At 48.3% G+C, this 24,558-nt stretch overlaps 1 protein-coding gene across 1 annotated transcript in view; it reads right to left on the bottom strand.

Annotated features, from left to right (window-relative positions):
* The window catches only part of MAP2K5 (mitogen-activated protein kinase kinase 5), a 245,809-nt gene that overhangs the window by 14,950 nt on the left and 206,301 nt on the right, over nucleotides 1-24,558 (bottom strand). The window contains exons 20-21 of the mRNA XM_004578329.2: nucleotides 21,490-21,551; nucleotides 18,637-18,682 (exon numbers count right to left, since the gene is read on the bottom strand). Coding sequence (XP_004578386.1) covers nucleotides 18,637-18,682; nucleotides 21,490-21,551 — 108 coding nt within the window. The remainder of the gene's footprint in view (nucleotides 1-18,636; nucleotides 18,683-21,489; nucleotides 21,552-24,558) is intronic.

The raw sequence follows: 24,558 nt of genomic DNA on the forward strand, positions 1-24,558 counted from the left end.
CTAGAATGGTTGTCCCTGGGCCAGGAACTCACCAGGCCTTTCCATTTACTTTGGCTCATGTGGTCTCCAAAAGCCCTATCAGAATGCAAACATTAACCTAGTTTATAAACAAGGACACTACACTATGGAATAGGGACAGGGTGCTCTGGGCTAGCACCTGGAACCCCGGTTCTGGGACCTCCTGGGTCAAACCTTCTCCAGCACTGTACAAAGGGACGAGGCAAGCCTGCTGCATCAGAGTCACGGCACAACGTGGGACAGGTGACTGAACGCCCTCCCAGCTCCCATCTTCACCCCACTGCTGGATTCCAATGCCCTGGCTCGTGCTTAATGCACACAGGTTCCTCTTGTGAAGTATTCCAAGCTCCTAAACCATCTCTGATGCCTACCCAACTGCTGAGCAGAAAAACCGCTGGATTCCACTGCTTCCCAGGAAGACGGAAGAGCCTGGAAGGGCACAGGTGCATTTGAGATGAGCCGCAGCCCTGACGTCCCCAGAGTGGAGCTGTCCTTGGCGTTCAGGGCCTTGGGACGGCCACCCTTCACACCACTGCTTGCTCCCCATGACTCTGGGGTCTTCTGTTAAGGAGAGAGGTGCCAGCTTCTTAGATGTGAGTGTGAAATTCCCAGCATGGAGGCCGCTGCGAAGGCGGTCCCAGGGTCATGACTGTGAATGGCCTGTGGTTTTACTGTACTCTAATCCTTTCCTAGGAAAACGTATGTGACCTCTGACACATGTTCAGTGCTCAGTGCATATACCAGACACAGCTTCTCATGATAGGTGCACACAGAGTGTGTGTGTGCGTGTGTGTGTGAGGGGTGGGCAGTAGAGGGCTGGGGATAGCCTGATAGCCATGTTATTCAGTGCCTCAAGGATCTTCCCCTGAACCCCAGGTCTAAAGATTCAACTTGCTCCCCACTGAAATCAAGATTGAACAGACTTCTCCTGGGTTCAGAATTCTGTGCAACCACAACACAACACAGAAGGAGGATCCCAACTGTTGCACTGATGCGCAGCCTATAGACTAGACGGCAGTGCCCTCAGACGGCATTTCAAATACAGTTTATTAGTGTGTGATATGAAAAGGGTATTTTTATTGCATGATATAATGCAATGGGACCTTGGGCGCTCTGTGGAAAGACCTCACACTCAGAAGTGTAATGAACCCGTAGTCCCAAAAACATTATACTGTACATTAACCTATCATTAATGGCACATTAGGGCTTGGGGCATTGCACGCTTGCTGGCCAGGGCTCCATCAGGACAGTGTTGAGAAAACCACACAGTCTTTCCAGGCTTAAAACAAATAGAGAAAATAAATATTCCTCATGTCTACAGGCAGCTTTAAAGGAAGTTCAATCCCAGCTCTGCCTTGCAATTTCCAAGCCTGAGTGTTTTTTTTTTTTTTCCCAGAGAAACCAGGAAGATACACAAGCAAACAAAGGGAGGAGAAAATGACCCTCTTATAGTTTAGCCCTCCCCCGCCCCCCGCTGGCTGTATCACCTCGATGCTAGTTGGACAAGGTCATGAGCAGATGGCACCTTTGCTAGCAGAAACCTGCCCAGAGGACACTCAGGCCAGGGTCATAGACTGCAGGAGGAGGAGGGGTCCTGGAGACAGTCCACTCCCTCGCTTTCTCGATGGAGAAATCAAAGCTCAAAATGAGCAAGGAGGAGGCAACACATCCGATAGAGAAACAGGCAATGGACATTGAAAGATACGGACAGCGATAAACTTAAGAAAAAAGTGTCCATCCTCGTCCTCACACTTAGAAAGCAACGCAAAATGGATACCATTTTACCCTGCTCAGATAAGAAAAATCAGGAAGAGCTTAATATTTGATAGTTTGGTATCAGAGGAAAGGCACAACTGGCCTTCCTATATCCAGTATATGGAGATATGTATAGGAGAGCCCTTGTCCTCTAACAGAACCAATCTAGAGATGGCCAGAATGTTCTAGAACAGGGTCCTGGTTGATAACTATGGTGTCCCCTTAGAATACACACCACATGGCCATGAATAAAATGGGGTAGACCTGTCTATGATGTGGAAAGACCTCAAAGAAATGGTGAGTGACAGGCAAGGGGCAGGACACAAACAAGTAATATTCTTGAAGGATACACAAGGCACTATTTAAAGCACTTATTGAGAAGGGCCAGGAGCCAGGCTAAGAGCTGCAGTTAGGCTAACTTATTGTAAATCTGTGCAACTAGAATTTTTAAAAAATATTTATTCATTTTTATTACAGCCAGATATACACAGAGGAGGAGAGACAGAGAGGAAGATCTTCTGTCCAATGATTCACTCCCCAAGTGAGCCGCAACGGGCCGATGTGCGCCGATCCGATGCCGGGAACCTGGAACCTCTTCCAGGTCTCCCACGCGGGTGCAGTGTCCCAATGCATTGGGCCATCCTCGACTGCTTTCCCAGGCCACAAGCAGGGAGCTGGATGGGAAGTGGAGCTGCCGGGATTAGAACTGGCGCCCATATGGGATCCCGGGGCTTTCAAGGCGAGGACTTTAGCCGCTGGCCACGCCGCCGGGCCCACAACTAGAATTTTTAACCATAATTTAGAGACTAACTTTAGAAACTAAACTCTGATAAAGGTAGGGATAAGTATTGGGAGAAGCCTGGTGTTTTCAGCTACTGTGCTAAGTGCTTTACATGCACCATCATTTTTTTTCTAAGATTTATTTATTTGAAAGAGTAACACATACACAAACTGAAAGAGAAAGAGAGAGAAAGAGAGAAAGAGAGAAAGAGAGAAAGAGATATCTTCATCTACTGGTTCATTCCCTAAGTGGCCACAACAGCCAGGGCTTGAGAAGGACAAAACTAGGAGCCAGAATTTTAATATGGGTCTCTCACGTGGGTGCAGGGGCCCATGAACTTGGGCCAACTTCTGCTGCCTTCCAGGCACATTAGCAGGGAGCTGGATCAGAACTGGATTAGCAGGAACTGGAACCGGCACTTTGATAAGGAATGCGAGTATGGCAGGTGGTGGCTTACCCCTGCAGTGACACAGCAGTGCCCTGCTTGCCTCATCTGGTTTGGATCTTCGTAAAAACAGCAGCTCTTAGTTGGTTACCACTGATGATGAAGTAAGAACTACAGTTTCCAAGGGTGACATATAATTTCCCTATGGTGGCCCTCTGGACCGCTGTACCTCTTCTAGTAAAACAGAGTATTTGCCAAATAGGAGAGATTCCTTTCCAGCCACCGAAAGCCACCCTCATGGGAACAACCAGTTCAAGTCAGCAGCGACCAGGGACCCAGGAGTTGTATGGAGGGCAAGACAAATGGCTGCTGGCTGGCTTGGGCTGAGGTCAAATCAGACTCCTTGAGACAGCTTCTATCATGTTGTAAATGGGGAGAGGGTCGAGGGACTCCAGGGCTAAACCCCTTTAAAGTCAATAATGCCTGACACCAATACACGTAGGACAGCATCTTCTGGAACAGTCAGAAATCAGCTGCAAAGGAAAGCCACATGCAGCTACAGGAGCTCATGGCCTGGGCCTCAGCAGGGCCCGGGACCGGCTCCAAGCCTCACTGCTACTCCTCCAAGACACCTCTCTCGCTGCCTTCTGATCCCCACATCCTTGTTGTTTCTGGGTAACAGACTCAGCAGCAACATTTTAAATTTTTATTTGTCCTAGGCTCTGCTAGCACACCCGGTAATTAAAACGTTGATTAGTAAACAGTTTAACTATATGACAGACAATACAGTTAGAGCCTACAGTTAGGTCAATACGTGATTTAGATTTGCCATTTAAAAAAATCTCATTTAAATTTTGCATACATTAATCACTACCATCCTTCAAGGTTCTGATATCCACCTGACTACAATATTAAAATAAAACTTGCTGCCCCAGGGAAATCCTACTTATTCTTAATTGTTTCGAGGCTTTGATGGGCTTTTAATCTAAGATTAATTTATGCAATTTTAAATAACTCTTCTTATGATTAATAAGCTTGAAAATTAAAAGGAGTCTAAAGCAATTATAATGAGCATTTGGTCATAACCTCATTAGAAGAGGGAGTGAAGGATACAGCTCTGGAATTCTTACAAGACTACAATTTAAGGTTACTTTCCGAGAAGTCAAACATAGTTCCTGAAATTGCAAAGGCAGGTTAGCAAAGGTCAGTGTTAAAATGACGGCTGGCTAGATTAGCATACTAATGATTTTCCCTGATGGTGACAGGAAGGACACTGAACCAAGACAAGACGCAGGGAGAGACAAGTGACATGTTGCCAAGAAACTGCCAGCTTCTGAACCCGGCTCCTCCTTCTGCTGGCTGCAGACTTGTGTGGAAGTTCAGGAAGAGCCGGAAGGCTGGGCCATTCCCACGTGAGAATTAGCTTCAGCTGCAGGGTGCCCCCTCCAACCCCTGCGTGGCTGCCTCCCACGGTGGAGACCTGTGCGCCATACCCTGCTCGGGGTGGACAGCGCTCCTGTCAGGCCACTCCTCAGGACCTGCTGCATGGCGGCCAGCTGGAGCCCTGCGGCAGTCAGGTGGGCTCCTCCCTGCCCCCTGTTGTTCGGATCCCAACCTGTGCCTGTTTTCTTTGCCTGGAACAACTTTCTTCTCATCTTGGGCAGTGATAATGTCGGGGATGCTGAGGAATAAGACCAGACATTGTGCGGAGTGTAACGTGTTTCGATCTCAATCACGTTTCAGGGTTGTGAGGCCTCACTGTTACAAGCAAGAACCAGAGACTGAGAGCTCAGTACATGGCTTTGGGTAGCCAGGTCAGGATGGGGGATGAAGGAAGCTGGCTCGTTGCTAAGCCTCTACTTTCGTACTCCTAATTCCCTCATCAGGCCAACTCTAATGCTTCCGCAGGTCCAGCTGGAGCCCACCCTGAGCTCTGGCACCACCAAGCCAGCAGCATGGGGCTTGTCTTATCTTTTCCATCTGGCTTGCTCCTGAAGACGCGTGTGCTTCTTTAAAAAAAAATTTAGGGACCTGAAGCTATGACTCAATGGCTAAATCCTTACTTTGCAAGAGCTGGGATTCTGTATGGGCACCAGTTTGTATCTTGGCAGCTCTACTTTCCATCCAGCTCCCTGCTTATGGTCTGGGAAAGCAGTGGAGGATGGCCCAAGTCCTTGGGACCCTACACCCATGTGGAAAACCCAGAGGAAGCTTCTGGTTTCCAATCAGCTTAGCTCCGACTGCCCTGACTATTTGGCAAGTAAACCAGCAGGTGGAAGATTTTTCTCTTTCCTTCTCTTTGTAAATCTGATCTGCCTTTCTAATAAAAATAAATGAATCTTAAAAACAAAAAAATTAGAAGGGCAGGGAAGGCGGAGACAGAGAAGACATGCCAGAATCCAAGAGCTCTTCCATCTGCTCTCAGAGGCCTGTGATAGGGAAGGCCAGGCCAAGCTAAAGCCAGGAGCCTGACACTCAACCCAGGCAGTCCAGATGGGTGGCAGGGGTCCAAGCACCTGACTCATCACTGCTGTTCCCAGGGCGCATGTGAGCAAGATGCTGGAATCAGAAGTGGAGCGGAGAGTGGGGGTTGGATCTGGCCATGTTGCTATAGGACACAGGTGTCCCCAGCAGCAGTTTAACCAGTGAGCCACATGCCAGTTCCTGGACATTTCTTCCATGAATCCCCACCACTACAACACTCATTACGTTTGCCAGTAACAGAGGGCAGACACAAGGGAAAGCTTCCAGTGCACGTGGAGGAATGACGCACACAGACCTATCCCAGGGCAATCTCCAACTTGGGCCTGATGACTGTAACCGTGCATGGGCCTAAGTTTTGTCCTAGGGGCATTTGCTTCACTATGCACATTCGTCTGGCAAGAAACTGCCAGCTGGAGGTACCCAGGAACATCATCATGTGGGGCCCACACACGGCTAACACTTCATAGTCAACAAATGCATTTCCATGAGCTGCATCTTATGGAAGCTAAAACAAAACAAAACGAACAACAAAACCTAACCACATAAAGCCCCTCTCCCAGGCCACTTGCACTGTCACTCCATTTTATAGATGACAGCAGCTCAGATGAACTTAGGACCTGACAGTTAGAAGTGGTCTCTGTACCGGAAACTGTATCTTCCCTACATTTCCCCAGTAGTGTGTCTCTGCTGCAGCAGGTCGCTGCTTGTCTCACAAGCATACTAAAGTGGATTTCCATTCTCTAGCCATTCTCTAGCCTCCCCAAGACTTGAATACACAACGCAGGGGATGTCCTTCCTGCCTGGACCCTTTTTCATTCCTACTGCCACGGTTACAAACATGACAAACAAAGTCATAGCTGTGGGCTTGACCTGTGGCTGCGCTCAGCTCCCTGGGCACCTGCTTAGGCATGGACACCTGCCCGAGCTCTCCGTGACCTGTGGTTTGGTGCACCTGTGTCATACAGCACTCACTACACTCTGGCCTCTACTATCCTCTTCTCTTTGATACATTTGCTTATGTTTATTTGCTTGATAGGCAGAGATAGCTTGAGATGGAGAGAAAGAAAGCAAGCTTTCATCTGCTGGTTCACTCCCCAAATGTGACAAGTGCTGGGGGCTGTGTTAGGGCTGAAGCTGGGAGCTGGGAACTCCATCTACATCTCCCATGTGGTTGGTAGAAAACCAGCTGTTTGAGCCATCACCGTTGCCTTGCAGGGTCCGTACTGGTAGGAGGCTGGAGTGAGAAGCTGGAGTTAGGAACTGAACCCAGGTAACTCCAACGTGGGTTGTCCTAACTGCTCTACCAAACACCTGCCTTAGATCATTTATTCTGCAGATATGACTGAACTGCTATTTGGTGCCTTATACCAATGCAAGCTGTGGCTCATGGAAAGGCCTTTCTCTTGGCCACCTTGCCAGCCTCTGGAGGGCAGGAGTGTGTCAGGTGGCCCCTTCCTCCCAGCTGCAGAGCCCGAGTAGCTGCTCCAGGGCCTGTGCGAGGCAAGAAGGAGCTCCGCTGTCCTTTCGTGTAAGCCAGCCCCCAGCTGCCTGAGTAGAGTATGTCTTGCTTCAAAAGCTCACCAGCCAACCTTATCAGAAGGCCCTGGGCCCAGACTGACTGATGTCCAGGCACAAACTCCTTAGTACTCAAGAAACAGCCTAGCTGGTCCCTGGCCTGGCGTCTGAGCTGCACCAGACCATGGCCCAGTTACTTGGGAAGGTGTGCCCAACCCAGAGACATTTCTCTGGCACTCCAGCATGGCACTGGACAGGAACTGGAGGTTGCTTGTTTTCATAAATGTGATGGCAGGACAGAAACGCAGAAAGTTTGGTGACCAGACGCCTGGAATGGCCTCCTCTGTCTTTGGTTTGTGAATGACAAAACCAAACAACAAGAGTAGCATCTTGTTGTATGGCAGTGGGGGTATTTGTCACTTGAGAGACCTGCATCCCATCTCGCAGTCCCAGCTCTGTCCCGAATTCCAGCTTCCCAGTGCTGCACCCCATTGGAGGCAGCAGCATGCTCCAAGTAACTGGGACCCTTGCCCTGCATGTGGGAGATGTGGATGGAATTCCTGGACCTCGAGTTTGGCCACATCCAGCCCTGGCTGGGGTGGGCAAACGGGGAGTGAACAGCGGAAGGGATGTTCTGGTTTTCTCTCTGCCTTTTAAATAAGATGAAAAAAATAAAAACTTAAATAAAAAATGGAAAGGTGTAATCTACTAGGATAGTTTCTCTCTGCACAATGAATGTGTTATTTAAAGAAAAGGGGCAGGAGGCTCTCTGAATTCACCCGTGGCCACCAGCTGGGTGTGAACTTGGACTCTGATCTCTCACAAGTTCATTCAGAGAATGTAGGTGGCGGTGCATCTTCTGGCAGATGCAGAAGGCCTAGAATGTTCCCTTACCATCCACACTGCATTCACACTTGTGTGCAGCCTTGAGGCTGACTCATGTGTCACCTGCCTCATAAAGCCACCTGGTACCCTCAGCTGTGGGAGGGCTCTTTTTTCCCCCAGCACTTATGGGACCTTAAAATCCCACGGCCTCCACTTCGGTGAGCATTCCCTGGGCAGTCCACTTGGAGCTGGGCTCCATGCAATGGGCATGGAGATGAAGAAGAAGCGGCATTTGGTCCTCCAGGAGTGTGAGCTCTGCTCAGGAACAAATGCTACCGCGGGAATAGGCTGCTGCCACCACGTGGGAGTCACGTGCTAGAATAGGTACCTGCAGGTGTTTGTGTGACACTTGGTGGCTGAGTAGGAGCTCACTGCAGGACTAGGTTTCACTGAGGAAACCAGGACAGTGATAAAGCCTCAGGCACGTTCAAGGGCTTGCGTGTCAGAGTGCGAGCTTGGGGGTGGGAGGAGAGTGCAGGAGGTGGGGCAGGTGGGCTTTCAGTACTGCTCCCACTGGGCCCTGTGCTTGCTGTGTCTGTCTTCATTCTCCCTTGGGAGACAGGGGAGGGGGAATAGTTGGGGTTAGCCCTTTGGACTGACCACATATCGCTTGCTTCCTGAGGATGCTCAAGAGCTACAATGGAGGAGCACTTTCTAGAACACAGCCTCCCTGTGTCACAGTGGCAGGTAGGCAGGTAGGCAGGTAGGCAGGCAGGTGGGCTTCTGCGGCATCCACAGCACAGGAAAGCGCCTGCTTGTCTGCCTTCCTCGGGTACTTAACCCACTTTCCAGATGCGGTGGGCCTGCTGCCTGTGCAGGAGAGCTGGGGCTGGGGGAGAAGAGGCCGATTCTGAAGGAGATGGACATTGACACAGGCCCAGCCTGGCTTCTGCGGATCTCCTTGTTAACGGGGGTGGGGGGCAGCCTGGTGGTGAGGAAGAACAGAACTTTCCAGCAGCCAGCAATAGCACCTGTGTGCCAGGGTGGCCAACTTGCCTTCCCTAGAGTGAGAGTGAGGCAGGGCTGCTGGCTTCCCAAAAAAAAAAAAAAGGTTTTAATTTAAAAATTAGAAACTGGAGCAGGCTGTGAGCACAGGGGTTGATTGAAACAAAATTTAAATTCCTGTCAAGCCCATTTAAACACGGGGGCCCTTCATAGACAATTAGCTGCTCCCTGTGAACGCGGAATAAACTCAGGCCTGGTCACTGTGAGGAGAGAGGCACCCACTGCGAGGCGCTGGAAAAAAAAATTAACTAAAATCAGGGCTGTATGAGATACTCAGCCTTCCGGTATATCACAGGGGTCTGGAAATGTAAACAAGACAAAAATCGATTCCTTGGTGCCCTCAAATCAATCCCCCAAAATGGTTAGGGCATCTGTTTCCGCTAAATTTTGTTTACATCGGCAGATTTGCCTTAATTGTGGTTGTTTATCTCGTACTGTCCCTGGGGCCCTAATCTCCCGATTACTAATACTTAACACTCATTTCACATCTAAAGCTACTGCTAATCCTCAACAGGTTTGGAGTGGGGGGCACTCTTAAAATTATTGAGACCCACAGAGGCGGGAGCCAGAGGCCCCTTTGTGAAGGGGACATTTTCTTATCTACTACCAGCTGTGCCCAATCATCACCAGGGACGGCTGCGACAAAGGTGCTAAAAGGCTCGTCCACAATGACTGCTGCTCCGCTGGGGATTCCGCCGATGAAAAAGAGCTTTGATGGGAAAAGCTGAACAAGAGGCTAAAGCAGTCCAGCCAAATAAAGTTACTGTCATAATCAAATACTGTCAATCACCATGAAAATCCAATTAAGGATGCTGCAGCGCAGCCCTCAAGAGTGGAAAAATGTACCCTATTTATACAGATTTTTGTCAACTCTGCACCCAACCCTGCGATTAAGAGAAGTTCCGAGATTAATTGAATCTCTCCCTTTTCCCCCCAACTTTCAAAAGACATGCAGGTTGCTCAGGGGTCTTCCGAGGCAGCAGGCGGTTGGTGTACCATCCGGAGTTAATCGGGTTACATTTGAAAAAATCTCACCTTTCCCTGTGTCAGGGGAGCCTTGGTATGAATATGTGAGTGCACAGTCCTCTCTCCTCCCATGTCCCAATCAGTGTCCGTTGACATGAATGGAACAGAGCAATGGTAAACCAGAAGGCTGGAAAGAAACTAGTCCGGCAAATGTATCTCAGAAGACCAAGACCCAGTGTTGAACTCCAATCTGGAAAATTAAATAGAGAAGAGGAGACCCCGGTGCTTCTGTGGTCACTATCTGCCCAGGGAGATCTTAGGAGATGAACTGCAGGCAGACCTGGCCTTCCCAAAACTGTATGTCTTCAGACCTGGAAACTCGTGGTCCCCACGGTTGCCCTCAAAATTGCTACAAATTAAAAAGCAAACAACCCATTAAACAATTTCAGCTACTTACAACTGTAAATAGGAGGCTTCGACTATTTTTTCCTAGCCCTTGAAAATTCTGATTAACCTCATTAATAATGGATAGGAATTACATCTATTTATTGGTGTGTAGTCACAGGAGAACAACTTTGCTACCAGCCATGGCAATTTTCCAATCCCAGGGACAAGCTTTAGGATCTCTCCTGCCCAACCCGAAGTGGTTGGATGACTGGTTTTCTGCAGCCTCACACATTATTCCAGGGAGCCGGGGAGTGGGTGGCATGGTGCTGGTAACCCTGAGCGGTAAGATCCTGGGGTCCTTGGGCAAAGATGGAGTTAGCCGGGCAGTCTCCTCTAGACGCTGGGTTCTCAGGCGACTTCCTGATGCAGCCTTATGTGCTAGAGGTGAGGTCAAAAGCCTATACCTGCTGAGCATCTGGGGCAAACAGAGTGGGATGGCTGAACACTGGTGCCTGTTCTGACCGGCTCCATCCACACTGTCTACTTTGGGCAATGCTTTGAATCTCCCTGCAAACCCTGTGACACCCCCAGCGTTGCATTATTCTGGTACCACATGAACTTACTCGGATGCCTTTTCCTGGCGGCATGTCAAACAAAGGCCTTGCGTCAGACCATGTCATGTAGCATGACTCATCACGTCTGTGGATGGCTGGTCCCAGGGTCAGTTTCACCAGTCAGCACCTGTTCTACTGAGCTGGGAGTGAGGAGGAAGCATACACGGACCAGTAAATCCTGCTTTGTCTGAGTAACAGCAGGACAGGACCTCCCTGCCAGAAACTTACAATCAAGTTGGAGAAAAGAGTGCTAAACCAGCAGTGATGTTTCCCTTTGGCTGCTATGTATAGCCGCCAGGAGAGCTTCTCAAGAATTAAAAAGTACCTGCTCCTTGACCCAAATGCCAGAGTCTTTGATCTGGGTTGGGATCTAGGCACTTCTTTCTTTTCTTTTTAAAACCTCCCAGAAGATTCTAATGAGCTGACGGGGTGGGAACCCAACACTACACTGACTGCCTTGTAAGATGAAGTGTAATTAGATGCTGTTCCAAGTTGGGTACCACACACACTGTAGGGCTTCAAGAAGGGAGCCTAGCCAGTGGAGGTATGAACTGTGGGGAAAGAGGATGAGGCTGGTCAAGCAGATGCAGAGGAGGCTTCCAGGCTGGGGACACCACCCAGTGGCAGAGGTTGCCAGTGGGTTGAGTGGCGGCCAGTGAGGAGCTAAGGTGAGGCATTCTTCAAAGGCCTAACTGAGCCCTTGCAAATCCTTCATCCCACCTCATCTAGCCAGGTGCCGTGTCTGTCAGGAGCACTCTCCTGCGGCCAGCGGATGCTGCTTTGCCTAGAAACAAGAAGCAAACAAGGGCAGTTTCACACAAGCAGCTCACCACTGGGTTATGAGACCTGACTTGGCCAACAATAGCGGAAAGAAGTCATCCTTAACTGGGAAACAACTGTCAGACAACCAAGGCCAAGAGAGGCAGATTTTATCTACTTGGATCTTTCTTGTTGCGTGTGTGAGTGTACATATACACACACACACACATATTATATGTACAAATTCCTTTGCTAGCATCTCTGGAAAGATGAAGCGGTCACATCTACAGGAAAACAAAGCTTGTTTTCTGGGGTTATAATCTCTCTGTTCTTGCTGAAGTGCTAATGTGTCATCAAAAATTCAAATTAAAGCTGTCTGATTTAGTGCGATCGCATGCAACCAGACAGCGTCTCTGCTGTTGTAATTATGTGCAATTAAAATGTTGAAATCAACTTCTTTACTAGTGCAATCCCATTTGTAAGCAGACACAAACAGATGACTTAAATGGCCTTCAGAACTTGAAAAAAAAAATCATCCCCTGTCAAGTGGGCTCTCTGTGGAGCTCCCACACCTGAGATGTTGTTGGTGCTTGGCGGAAGAGTCTCACTCAAAATTACAACTTCAGCTAGGCACCTTCCTGGTACCAGAGCTGGGAGCTGAGTTTTATGCCCCTTCAAATGAATACGCAGAAGCCAAACTGGAATCTGCAAGAATGGGGGGCCATTCTGTGAATCTCCCTGCAAGCCCTGTGACACCCCCAGCGTTGCATTATTCTGGTACCACATGAACTTACTCGGATGCCTTCTCCTGGCGGCATGTCAAACAAAGGCCTTGCATCAGACCATGTCATGTAGCACGTGCCTGGCTTCAGAGGTCCACTTGGAAACACACCATGTGACAATACAGGCAATGGCTGACGGTGGTGAAGCAGCAGGACTTCAAAAACATTGTGGGAAACAGAGATAAAAGATACTGCAAATTTCCCATGAGCTTCTTGAAGACTCTGCATAGCCAAGTTCATGACTAGTTTGTCACCACTAGTGTTTGTGAGAAGGCTTGGACCCTCACAAGCTCAGTGGTTATAAAAAGCACTACCCAAGGGGGCGACAGAAATGTGCACAGAGGGCACGCTGAGGCTCAGGATCAATATAAATTGAAATTTATGCTGTGGCGTGATAGGTTAAGTCATTGTTTGTGTGGCTAGCATCTTGTATGGATGTTGGTGTGTGTCCCAGCTGCTCCACTTCAGATCCAGCTTCCTGCCAATGTGCCTGGGAAAGCAGTTGAGGATGGCCCAAGTCCTTGGGACCCTGCACCCACGTGGGAGACCTGGAAGAAGCTCCTGGCTTTATCCTGGTCACTCTTGGCCCTTGTAGCTATTTGGAAAGTGAACCAGTGGATTGATTCTCTCTCTCTGCTGTTAAAACAAACAAACAATCAAACAAACAAAAGAAAGAAAGAAAGAAACAAAGAAAGAACCCATTTGCTCTACTCAGTAGGAGAATTACTTCACACTTTAACCAAGCCCTGTGAGGCCCCAAGGAAGCAGCAGGTGAGTCATCTCCCTGGTAAGCACACAGCGCCAGCCAGCAAGGGGTAAGATCCTTTTCCGTGATCCTTCTCCCTTGTCTTCAGACCTTCCTCACTAACAATTCTCCCTGGTGCAAACGCCTAAGTCAAACCACATTGTGCATTCTGTCTTGGTGCTGGGAAGGTCTGTGTCTGATAACGGCAAACAAAGCCATTTGGTATGAATACCAAAGTCACACACTGGAATGCTGGTGAGACAAGTCCAATGTGGTTTTAATCTGAATTTTAAAAGGGGCTGCCCAGATGCCCAATCTATCATACACTTTGATTAACCAAGAGACTAACCAACCAACCCACTAGGCGATCTGAAAATGTAATCACCAGCAGGTTTGGAAAAACAAAAGGAAACAAAGCTCCCAGTGACAACTGAATTTAGAGGAGTTAAACAAGTTAACATCTCTTTGTGAGTAATGAAATGTTTAAACAGATTTTCCTAGAGCCATTTGGTGTTTATTAGCCCCCAAACATCAGCACCACTTACTCCATAAAGCCTTCCCAGAGAAATGAGGCGCTCTGGGTCTGCAGCTGCCGGGCTGAGGAAGGGAGAGGAGAGGAATCCAAAAGCACTGTTTGGTTTCCAGCTGAAGACTGGCACACACCACGCGCTGAAGGCTTCCTTCCAGTCCCACTGCTTACTTGCTTTCTGAGCAAACTGCCACATTTCAATGGTAGATGGTGCCCTGCTCTTTCTTCCTGAGGGGTTGGATGGAATACCCAAAACTAGGAACAGCTCGTCACTTGCCACGGCCGGCCGCCCTGCTCTGGAATGTCCATGGAAATGCAGCCGGTAGCAGGCACTGATAGGACTTTGGGAGAAAGCCCATGCTTTTAAACAATTACTATGGCGGTCTAGTAATAGCATAAAGACAATTTCTGCGCCAGCTTGTTTCTCTGAAATTCTCTCTGCCACTGAACAGCTAGAACAGATAATAACTATTAGTAAATCAAACTCCTCTGCAGTACCCAGCTGTGCCTCACGCATTTACATACAGATAGAATGGGTATATGTTTTTAATATGTATGTGATAGGACCTGCACCGCGGCCCGGAGTGCATGCTACAAAGGAGGCGGAGAGTGGGAATCGGATCAGCATGAGATAATAAAGTGGCCTCGATAAAGTATTAGCCAGCGATTGATCTCAAACCGGGATGCTCTTCTCCTGACCTGATTACTTACTATGCATAGATTCCATTAAATAGAGCTTAGATACTGAAAGCTCTGGAAGGACTCTAAATGCACAGGAAGACTGTTGGCCCTCTGAGTCCCAAGAGCAATGGTGTGGCTGCCCACAGTCTGAGCCCTCCCGGCTTGGGTCAAGGAGGTGCGCGTTCAGGATCGGCTGGGAGTCCTCCCGCCTCCCTCACATCCACTACGTGAATGACTGCTTCCCTCCTGGGCCAATGGCCAAGTCCTGGCCACCGAGCTCTATTTAGCATGTGAGAAGGGGGCGAAGGGGCTATGCCATCACTCAGAATCATAGTCCTTTTAAGCAGAGATGATACAGAGCTGGGGATCCCAGAAAAAATGCTGCCCTCCATGGACACACAGGCCTTGGCACGCAATTCTAGAATGTGCTTCCAGACGTCCCGATGTCAGAGCAGGACACAAATGCAAGGGGACAGCAAGTCTAGGAGTGATGAGGGTTGAGCCAGCTGGTTCTTCCTCTCCAACCGCCTGCTGTGGTCTGACTAAACTACCAGGGGCCCTTAAAGGAAGAACAAGTCCTCAGAGCAAATGGCCTCGCTCAGCATCTCCCTTTGAGATAACACACACCCTGCCATTGGCTGAAGCTGGCTTCTCCCTATGATTCTGTCTGGGGCCTTTCTTCCTGTTCACTGAAGGCCTTTGCTGGCCCTCAAGCCCAGTGCTAGGGCAGCTCCATGACCTCAGGTGGCTTCTTGGATGACAAAGTCACTGTTACAGGCAAGAGCTGGGGGTGGGAACCCTCTTGGTCTGCTTGTCCTATGCTGGGTTTATAGCTGCAACAGGTTGTTGAATAAGGGAAGCAAGGCCATGTCCTTCAGCCCATGAGGGCCACCTCAAGCTCAGGTGGGGGTCTGCTAGTGGGTGCGCATACTGCTTTTGTCATCAGGGCCACCCCGGTGACTGAAGTGGGTTTGGGGAGTGACCGTCCCACTAGCAGGGAGTATGCAATCTCCTTGTAATTCCCCTGTGTGGGCTGCCAGTCCCACCAGGTCAGCCTCACAGGAGCTTCTGCATAACTGCAGGGAGAGGCTTCCTCTTTCCCAGAACACACTCACGTGACCCCCTCCTGGAACACACCCAGGAAGTCTCTGCTAATACACAATCCATCCTATGAAAGACCCCTCTTTATTTTACTCGCTTAGGGTGAAATTTTTATTTGTTTATTTCAGAAAATTTTCTGTTGGCTCACCCCCTAAATGTCTGCCAACAGCCAGGGCTGAGCTGGCTTGAAGCCTGGCGCCTAGGACTCAATTCATGTCTCCCATGTGCATGGCAGAACTCAAGGACTTGCGGCCTCAGGGCTGCCTCCGAGTCTGCACTGGCTGGGAGCTGAAGGCAGGAGCTGGGGCCCGAAGGGAGGACAAGGGGTCTTCCCCACCAGGCTAAACAATGGCCCAAACTAAGGCCCTTTAGAAACACTGTCTCCTCCACACAGCCTGGCCCCGTTTCCCCACCTGGGTCCCACAGAACCCGTTCAGAACAGCCACTTCATCCTAGTTACATTGCACCTGCCCTGTCTATATGCACAGCTTACTCTTCTTTCCAGCCTCCACTGGACCTAGTGCAGGTCTCCACATATCGTGGTCTATCACCATCTGCCTCCTTTCCACTCTTGCCCTGTTTCTGACATCCTGTAAGAAGACACAGATGCTGCTGCTGTTGCTGAGTGAATGGACGCTGGACGTAGCTCAATGTCTACACCAATGATGCCAGAAAAGCACACCAGCTCATATGCACCGTGTTCCCCACTGCTAATAGGAATCAATAGGGCATTCTTGGTCTAGTGTTACCATACCTCCACCTGGGCCATGAAACCTGAATCTGCACAATGACCACACAAAGCAGAGGGGGGCAGACAGCCAGAGAGACTGAGTGTTCTGGCTGGAATCTGCAGGCCGACAAGGTCAGAGATCGCTGTGACTCCACAAAACTGCTTGAGTGGCCACTATGTGCATGGTCCCCAGAGCTAGAAGTCAGTGGGCCGACATGGCCCACTCTGTACTCTGGTTGACATGGGCTGAGAACTGGTCACAGGTCTAGGCCACACTTGGAAATTCATGGAGAGTCCCTGAATGGGAAATCCACAACTCTTAAGAATGCGACCTGACTCCTTGGATTCCGAAAATGCACACCCGCTGGGAAACTTCGGCAACCCTGCAGGCCCTCCCAGCTGATGCGGGCCCAAGCTGTGCAGCCCACGCTGGTACCCTGCTGGCTGGAGCCACCGCGCACGCTCGAGAGATGAACGGTGCTTTCTGTGAGAGGCACGGGGCCCCCCTACCCACAGTGACAAATGGGTTCTACAATTTATGCCTTCCAGAGGAGGCCCTCAGCTTCCAGACGGGAGCACCATCAAATAGGTTGTAGGCGGAGAGGAAAAAGGAAAAATTAAAGCCATTAATATGCTGGGAGAGGAATAAAGAAAGTGATTCCTTAAGACTGGGTCCCTACGTCGACCACGTGACTTGGGGTACTTAGGACAGGAGATAGCTCTCTTTGTTTTCCCATCACCCAGTTGTCCACAAGTTCTGGGCCAAAAGCAGGAAGGGCTCCAGGTCCAGGAGCGTGGCCACTGCGTGTCTTTCCCGCTGTTTCTTTCTTCCTTACTGAGCCCACACTGAATCGGGGTGCTATGGCTGCTGTATCTCTGGGGATTAACATATTTGAAATTGGACAGCGAGTGGCACTAGAAATAATGCCGAACGAGGTACAGCATGGGACTTCCTGTGGTGGTGCCTCCCATGGCTACGGTTTTCATCGTGTTTTACTGACGATGGACAGGGATGCAGTGTAAGTGTGGGATGGCACTCATGAGGGTGGAGAGAGATCCAAGTCTGTCTTATTATTTCCTCGTTCACGACCACACACACACACACACACACAGCCACCTCCCCTGGCTGCTGATGCAGTGTGAGCACTCACCATTTGGCCTGTCTTAGCAGGCTGCCCACCCTGGAGGACTGCTCCTTACCCATGCATACATCTCCCCCTTGCCCCGTCCATGTTTATGGGTGTGTGCAATCCGTAGATGTCTTATTTATAGATGGCCAGCTCATCGCAGCGTTGAAACATGCATGCATTTACCCACGGCTACCTAGTTTATGAAACTGCATTTCTTTGTTTTAATGGCTGAGCCACCCAGCCATAGCATCATAATGCTTGAGGTAAACGGGTCTCTTTCTCCAGGACCTGTTCCAAGTTCTCTCAAATGTGACTAACTGCAAGAATTTCCCAACCATCAGAGAGAGCAAGGGAAAAAAAAAAATAAAAAGACTGATTCCAGACATGCAGACAGGAGACCTGCACAGGTATGGAGAGGCTGTGGGGGTGAACTTGAACTTGGGACTTTCCTTGCCAACTGAGATTGAGCTGCAGCTGTAAAGCATGCAGGGTGCCAAAGGGAGGTGTGCTGGTGTTTCCCATTTGGGGATGCTACCTGCAGTGTACAAAAGGATGGGTGGGGCAGTGTTTGTGAGCTTGGGCCATGGAGGGGGGACGCCTCTGACCTGCTCTCTACAAAATGTTCATGGTTTCAAGAGGTGCAGGTTGGCCTGCATTTTCTCTCACTGTAGTGATTGAAAGGCAGGGAGTGGTACGTGAAACATTAGAAAGAATAGATGGTAATTATTACTTACCAGTGCTAATGGCTACTCTAACAGTTTGTGCATCGTCAAGTCAACAATCTGCAGTCAACAGTGACCACTGGGGAACTGTTAGGGAGAGTCTCTGTTCCTCTCCCAGCCTCACTGCAACACTGTCATCTGCAATCCAGGAAAGTTGGCTCCTGGCTGAGAACATGGCGCCAGCAGCCTTGCGGCTGACTCTAGAGGGTGGAAGGAAGATCCACACCGACTTGGGCCTTTGCAGTCTGTCTCAATTCACTCCACAGGAACCCAGGACTATGTACACCATACTCAGAATTTCCTGCAGGGCCCCGTGAAAACCCAACATGCTGACCGTGCTCTGAGCTACCTGTCCTCCAAGTTCTGGGAGGCTGAGGCAGCAAGTGGGAACCAAGGGGACCCTTGGGACCCTCACCCTTGGGACCCTCGGTTGAGGCATGTGTGACGAGTTCTGCCATGAGTTTCCAAACGGCAGGGAGTTTTTACAAGTGGGAACTGTTAAATGAAGATCTGAGCTTGGAAAGTGCACGCCCCATTGAAAGAGATCACGTTGCCTGGCCAGGCTTACAGCACCAGCTTGCCGAACTCACTTCATTCTCTCTGCCAGATTATGCAACATCAACGCCTAACTGGAGAACTCAAGTCTGACAGGACTCACTTACCATTAATTCCTCAGGTGCTGGCCTTTCTTTCGGCTGTTTACGCATGCTGTAAAGGAAAAAAAAAGCCATCAACTTGTATTACCTGTATTATCAGAATCTACACTTGCTATCATTTCCAGCACTACTTCCCCTGGAATCTGGATGTTATCTTGGCCAAAGTACTGACGTCTATTCCCAAAGTCTTTAATGAAATAGTTTTTCAGGGATCTTACTCATTGGAAATGTAAGTTTGCTTTTGTTCTTTTTTTTAAGTTACTTTGCAATACAAAGAATAAATGCAAATTTATTCTGCTTTTGAAACAAATGTGAAAGAAAGTAGCAATTCCGTGACTCAGGTTTTGACTGATTCCAAACTTTAACTCAGGAAACCACATACATCTTTTTGGGTAATTAGGATAGGACCACTAGAAGAGCAAGACAAGTGTCAAGCCAAATGACAGCATGTCTCATTCCTTTGCTACTGCTCTGAGTGACAGGTGACAGAAGAGGTTAGAGATCCAGATAATGATACGAAATTACAAGTGAGTTTTTACACATGATCTCCACTTGCATTGCATTAAACAGCCCTGGGTGGGACAGCTCGATTTGTTTAATCTGCTTAACAGAATCACATTTTTCTTGCAAAATATTTCTGGCCTTCCATGCAATAGGTATAATTAGTAGCTGCAGTGTGTGGAGATGACTGGGGTCATCAAGTGCACATGCTGTCTGTCTTAATCTGTATCTGTGGGATGAGAAGAGACTGCAGTTTCTGTAACCCACAATGCCACATAGAGGCTTTTAATATTAGATAAGACATCCCCACCAACCCTGAAGACCCTCTACTAATCTTGCTGTCGGCTTGACAGCATTTTTTTTTAATAGAGAGATTTAATGATCATCTGGTAAACAAGAATCATAGTTATGAGCCATGAATGATACCAGGGACATGTGCCTTCCCTCTCAAACCCTGCACCTGTTAGTGAGTGATTCAGGCTGTCTTGCCAGTGGAGTTGGTAGCAGTCCTAATTCTGTGACACTCCCAAAGTGGTTGCATCTCTCGGGGAGTGGGAGGTTTTATGCACTATCAGTTCCGCTTCAGTTGACATCTGTGGAAACTTCGGGGGCAGGTTATCCCTTCCTCTGGCTCCATATAACTTCAATCCAACAGCTGGTTTTTTTTTTTTTTTTTTTTTAAACAGGAGGAAGGTGGTAAAACTTTATCTACCTTTCCCCAGGCTGCACAGGCAGGCAGTTCCTCCCAGGTCGGTCTCAGACCATGTAACAGTAAGACAAACACTATGGTTCCAAAACCAATGCCTCTGGGGTAGGCGGGGCTGGAACCAGATGCGCCCAAAGGCTGGAAGTGTACTACGCTTCTGGATTTCTTTATTTCAGAATCAGGTATCCCATCGCTTCTCAGCCTTTTGGCTAAGATCAAGTGCAGAATGAGGTACTCCCCTGATGTGCTTCTAGGAATTCCATATAAAGGAGATAAGTAACTATTTCTGGGTAAAACAAAGCAGTCCAGGACTGCAACACTGAATTCATATGCACACTTTCTTTTTAACAAGGAGCATGCTTTGGAAATAAAAATATTTTCTGAGTAAAAACAGTTTTTTTCAGAGGCTACAGAATATTATACAAGTATTTTAAATAAATGGAAACAGTGCCAATACAATTCTTTTTTTTTTTAATCGGGGGAGACAAATCTCTCCCATATGTATTTTTTTTCCCCAGATGGAATAAAAACCGTATGAGACATTTTTATTAAGAGGTAACATATTACACTTACTCAAAAAGGTGATAAAGCTTGACATTTATATTAAGGAATATTTCTTGGCTTCACTTTAGCGTAATCATCAGATGGATCATGGGGGAGGGGGAGGGGAGGAGCGGATGTGATCATGGCAGTTTGGTAAGGCCTTTGGGCTGCCTGGCTGCTATGCCACATCCCATTGTGAATGGTGGCTTTGGGTAGGGTCTATTTTCTGGACTTCCACCACGGGAGGTGGCTCTGGGGAAGACGATGTGGGGACTTTTGGGTCACTGGGGAGGAGCTCCAAGATGTTCCCCAGGTCTGTCCCCCTCTCCCATGATGAGGACGGTCATTCTTGCACTCAAACCTCCTCCTCTCTCCTGGGGACCACTCTTACTCAGTGGGGGAAGAGGGCAGACTGGTCTTGTGGGATAGACAGGAGGCGGGTAGTGATGGTGGTAAAAGGGGTAACAAAAGATAGATTGTTTCTGTGTGGGTGTGGGGCTGCCTGGGGACTCTGAGGACCCTTTGATCTCAGCCCCTTGGCTCTGCACAGCTCCTGAGGGCCTAACATGGGCCCTGTGGGTCTACGTTCTCCTAGCCTTTCAGAAACATCTACGGCAGGGGACCCTAGGATTGTGTTTAAAATAGAACCCAAGATAAAAGTTATTTACTGAAAATCCAATGAATTAATAAACTACGCTGCTTCCACTAAGTGACAGACGGTTTTATGGGTAACTGGAGGTTACATTAATAAAAACAAGCTTCATATGTCTGTTCAATAGGGACTATAAAATTGTGTATTTCTTACAGGAAAAAAAAAAGGGATGGCAAACAGCCTAAGAACTCAGGAGAAGGAGCCTGATGCTTGGCTGTTTATTACAACAGGAAGAGCCTGGAAGTGCGTTTACAACCCTTTGTGTAAATAACGTTTACATAATTTCAGCAATTTTGTCAGCTTTGCTGCCCCAGCTGCCCAACCCCCTTCCCTCTCCCCTCCCAATTCCCTCTGGTCTCCAAGAGGAAGTGGGGAGAGCCAGGAGGAGGCCTGGAGCAGTGCTTAATGGCATGTGGCGTTTACATTGAGGGCAGGGCATGTTGGCAAACAGGCTCACCACTGAGTGATGAAATGTACAAATGGCTCTGAGAACTCTCCAACCGGAAGAACGGGCGAATCCTGGGAGAAAGGAGACACAAGTCACCAAAAGTTACAGCTATTCCTGCCCTTTCTGTGTCTGTCACCTCTATTCCCCATCCCAGGCGGCCCTGTCCAAGCAGCAGCAGGAGATCCAAGATGAACAGGATGGTTCTGAAACCTCACCCAGCTGCGGAAGCAGACCAAATTCTCTTCCCCATGGTCAGGTAAAATCGCCCAATCTCAAGCCACACGCGCACGTGTTATGATGGCGAGAGACAGGAGACCAAGGGGGGGAGGGGGTGATAAAAGGACAATGATAGCCACAGGGTAGGAAAGAAGGTAGGGAAAGTGTAAATGAGAAATTAATGATTATTTAAGTAACACACAAATGGTCTTGTAATTAACAAAGAGCTGTGAAATTATTCTTGTGGTGACCTTTGCTTCTTTTCCTGGATTTGCTATTTATTTACACTTTGTCTTTTTATTTACATTTATTTGTATATTCAGCTGCTCCTAATGGTTTGCCTCTAATGGACTCATTTGGGTCAGATTTCTTTCTTTCTTTGTCTTCTTTCAGAGGAAAGGCCTTTTGTAGGGGAAGTTGTTATGGAACAGGAACCTCATCCTAGTCTCCTTGACCAGGCAAGCTCATCCTAGGAGACAGACACACAATGAGAAGCTCCCACTTGGGCGACCACACAAATCCACACAGCAGCACACTGCTGCTCCCACCCGTGACCCAGGGAGCTGGCCTCGCGCACGTCTGCGAAGGCAGGCTGTCAGAATTTAGGAGTTTTTCCAAGAATGACAGAGAGAACCACTGTGTTTATAGTGTAACCGCTCAGGATGTAATGAAATTACGCTGCAGAGTACTTTAACAGTCATCTCATTAGACCTACAGTTGGAATAAGAGAGCCACACAAAGTAGGCAGCTGCAAATGACTCCCTTCTCATCTATTCTCATTTGCTATTAAAAATACCTTTCGGCGGCTTTTTTCCTCCCTGACATCCCTGCACAAAGTGCCCTGGCAAAGTATGATACATGCACCTATTTAAATTAACAAAGGAATGACTTATTTTAATCTCACTGTGCTTTGGAGTGCTTTGGCCATTTGGATGAGCAATATATCATTACATACAACCTTCTAGCGCTGCAGGCAACAAAACTCAGAGCATGCAGCATTTGGTGGGAGCCAAACAATTTCTCTAGCACACAACTGTGTCAAATGCATGCATGTATTCATTATGGGGAACGAAGGGGGAAATAGCTTTGATGTAGTGGAAAAAAGAAGATGATAAAAGCACCTCTGCAATCTGCGTGTCATCATCAATGGTGGCAGATAGATACAATGGCAAGCCTCCTATGTGATTAGTAAATATACATATAATTGCTGTGGCCAATTATCAGAAAAATGAGATCGGTAATTACAAGACAGAAAATTAACTAGAACTCTTATTAAGGCATTGTTTCCAATTCAAACAATTGGAAAGTGCTGGAAAATACAACTGAATCAAAAGAAATGGAGGGAGGGCAGGAAAGTGGAAGAAGCAGCCAAAAAAAGCCAGAGCAGGGAAATTCTGAAGAGGTTAGATGGAAGCGAGGGGGGGGGGGCGGAAATAAGGTAACGCAAGAGATTTTGGTTTGTGTATATCTTTGTCCTTTCTGGATTTACACTGCACATCCAAGAAAGGAGGCTGGTAATTCTCAACAGAAAATTCTCAGCAGTGGAGAAAGGCTTCCAAGAGGAAAGCAAAACAAAGGGAAATGGGACTGCCATAGAATCTTGCCCGGTCCACAGGAGTACGTGCAGGCGTTGCGCAGACAAGATACAAGACGTGGGGCACTGACCAGGAGGTCTATGTGCAGGACATGAGGGACGCGGTGACGTGACATGTCCTCGATAAAGGTGTCGCCAAGTGGTCACAGAAGTCCTATTGGTTTGAAGAGCAAAAATAAAATGTGATATCAATTTCGGGCCTGACCCTGGTCTAAGAAAGTCATATATATATCACCGAGCCTGTGAGATCATGCAAGACCCAGTTCAAGAAATATCATTTTATGATCTTTAAAACCATCAGTGAGATGATAGTTCAAAGTCTGGGGTGCAAGAATGATGGTTTCTGATCAGTTTAGGAAGCTTCTTGAAGTCATTCCTTTATGGAATGCCCTGTTGTTGTCCTGGATGGCACGTAGTATTCAGGAAAATAAAAGCCTGCTGTCTTCCTGTGGCTGAATATTTACCAAGGTGGCTAAGATTCCGGATGGGCCTTCCACAGAGATTAGGCGTAAAGCACAATGCTAATGTGGGCCTCATTTCAAAGTAGGATACCGAGAGTAAAATTAACGAGTTATAGACCAGGCAACTGGATGAAGATGGGAGAGAAACAAAAGAAACAGGGAGACGCGACATCTTGCATGGGTAGTTAATTTTATTTAAGACCTGATACTGTCGCCTGTTAAGTTCCCCATATTATAAAACTAAGGAACACTGGGTGGTACCCATGAATAATTTATTTCACCTCTAAAGATGCCAGCCTGAGTTGACCTAGCAGAGCGGTAGACAGTGGAGTCTCGTCTCCACAGTGCCTGCAAAGAATTACTCATCAGACACGTGCGGAGCAGGGGGTGGACTTCCACCGCCTCCCACTGCGCCACGCGGCCTGTTCAGTTTTTCTTTGTGCTGTGAAATCCACGCCTCTCGCCTACTCCACAGGAGAACTTCCCTAGCTGTGGAAGACTGAGGAGCAGGGAGTGGTGGTCAGAATGCCACACGTAGACAGGGAGCAAAGGGGCCTCTGAGAGCCAGTGCCTCACACGCTGGCAAGCCTGCTAATGCACCTGAGGAAAAAGCCAACGCATAAACTTGAGAGCATTCTCTGAGCTGCAGTGTTTTAAAGTGTTCTTTTCTCTTTACAAGCAAATGAAAGGAACAGTGAGCTGAAATTGGGCCACGAAGACCTCCAGCAGTTTATCTATCATAGTTTGTGGGCAGGAGGTGGCTCCAGCGAATTTGCACTCCAATTTATCTGCACTGCTCTGGAAGGA

The sequence above is a fragment of the Ochotona princeps genome, chromosome 6 (genome assembly GCF_030435755.1).
Source record: "Ochotona princeps isolate mOchPri1 chromosome 6, mOchPri1.hap1, whole genome shotgun sequence".
NCBI classification, from domain to species: Eukaryota; Metazoa; Chordata; class Mammalia; order Lagomorpha; family Ochotonidae; genus Ochotona; species Ochotona princeps.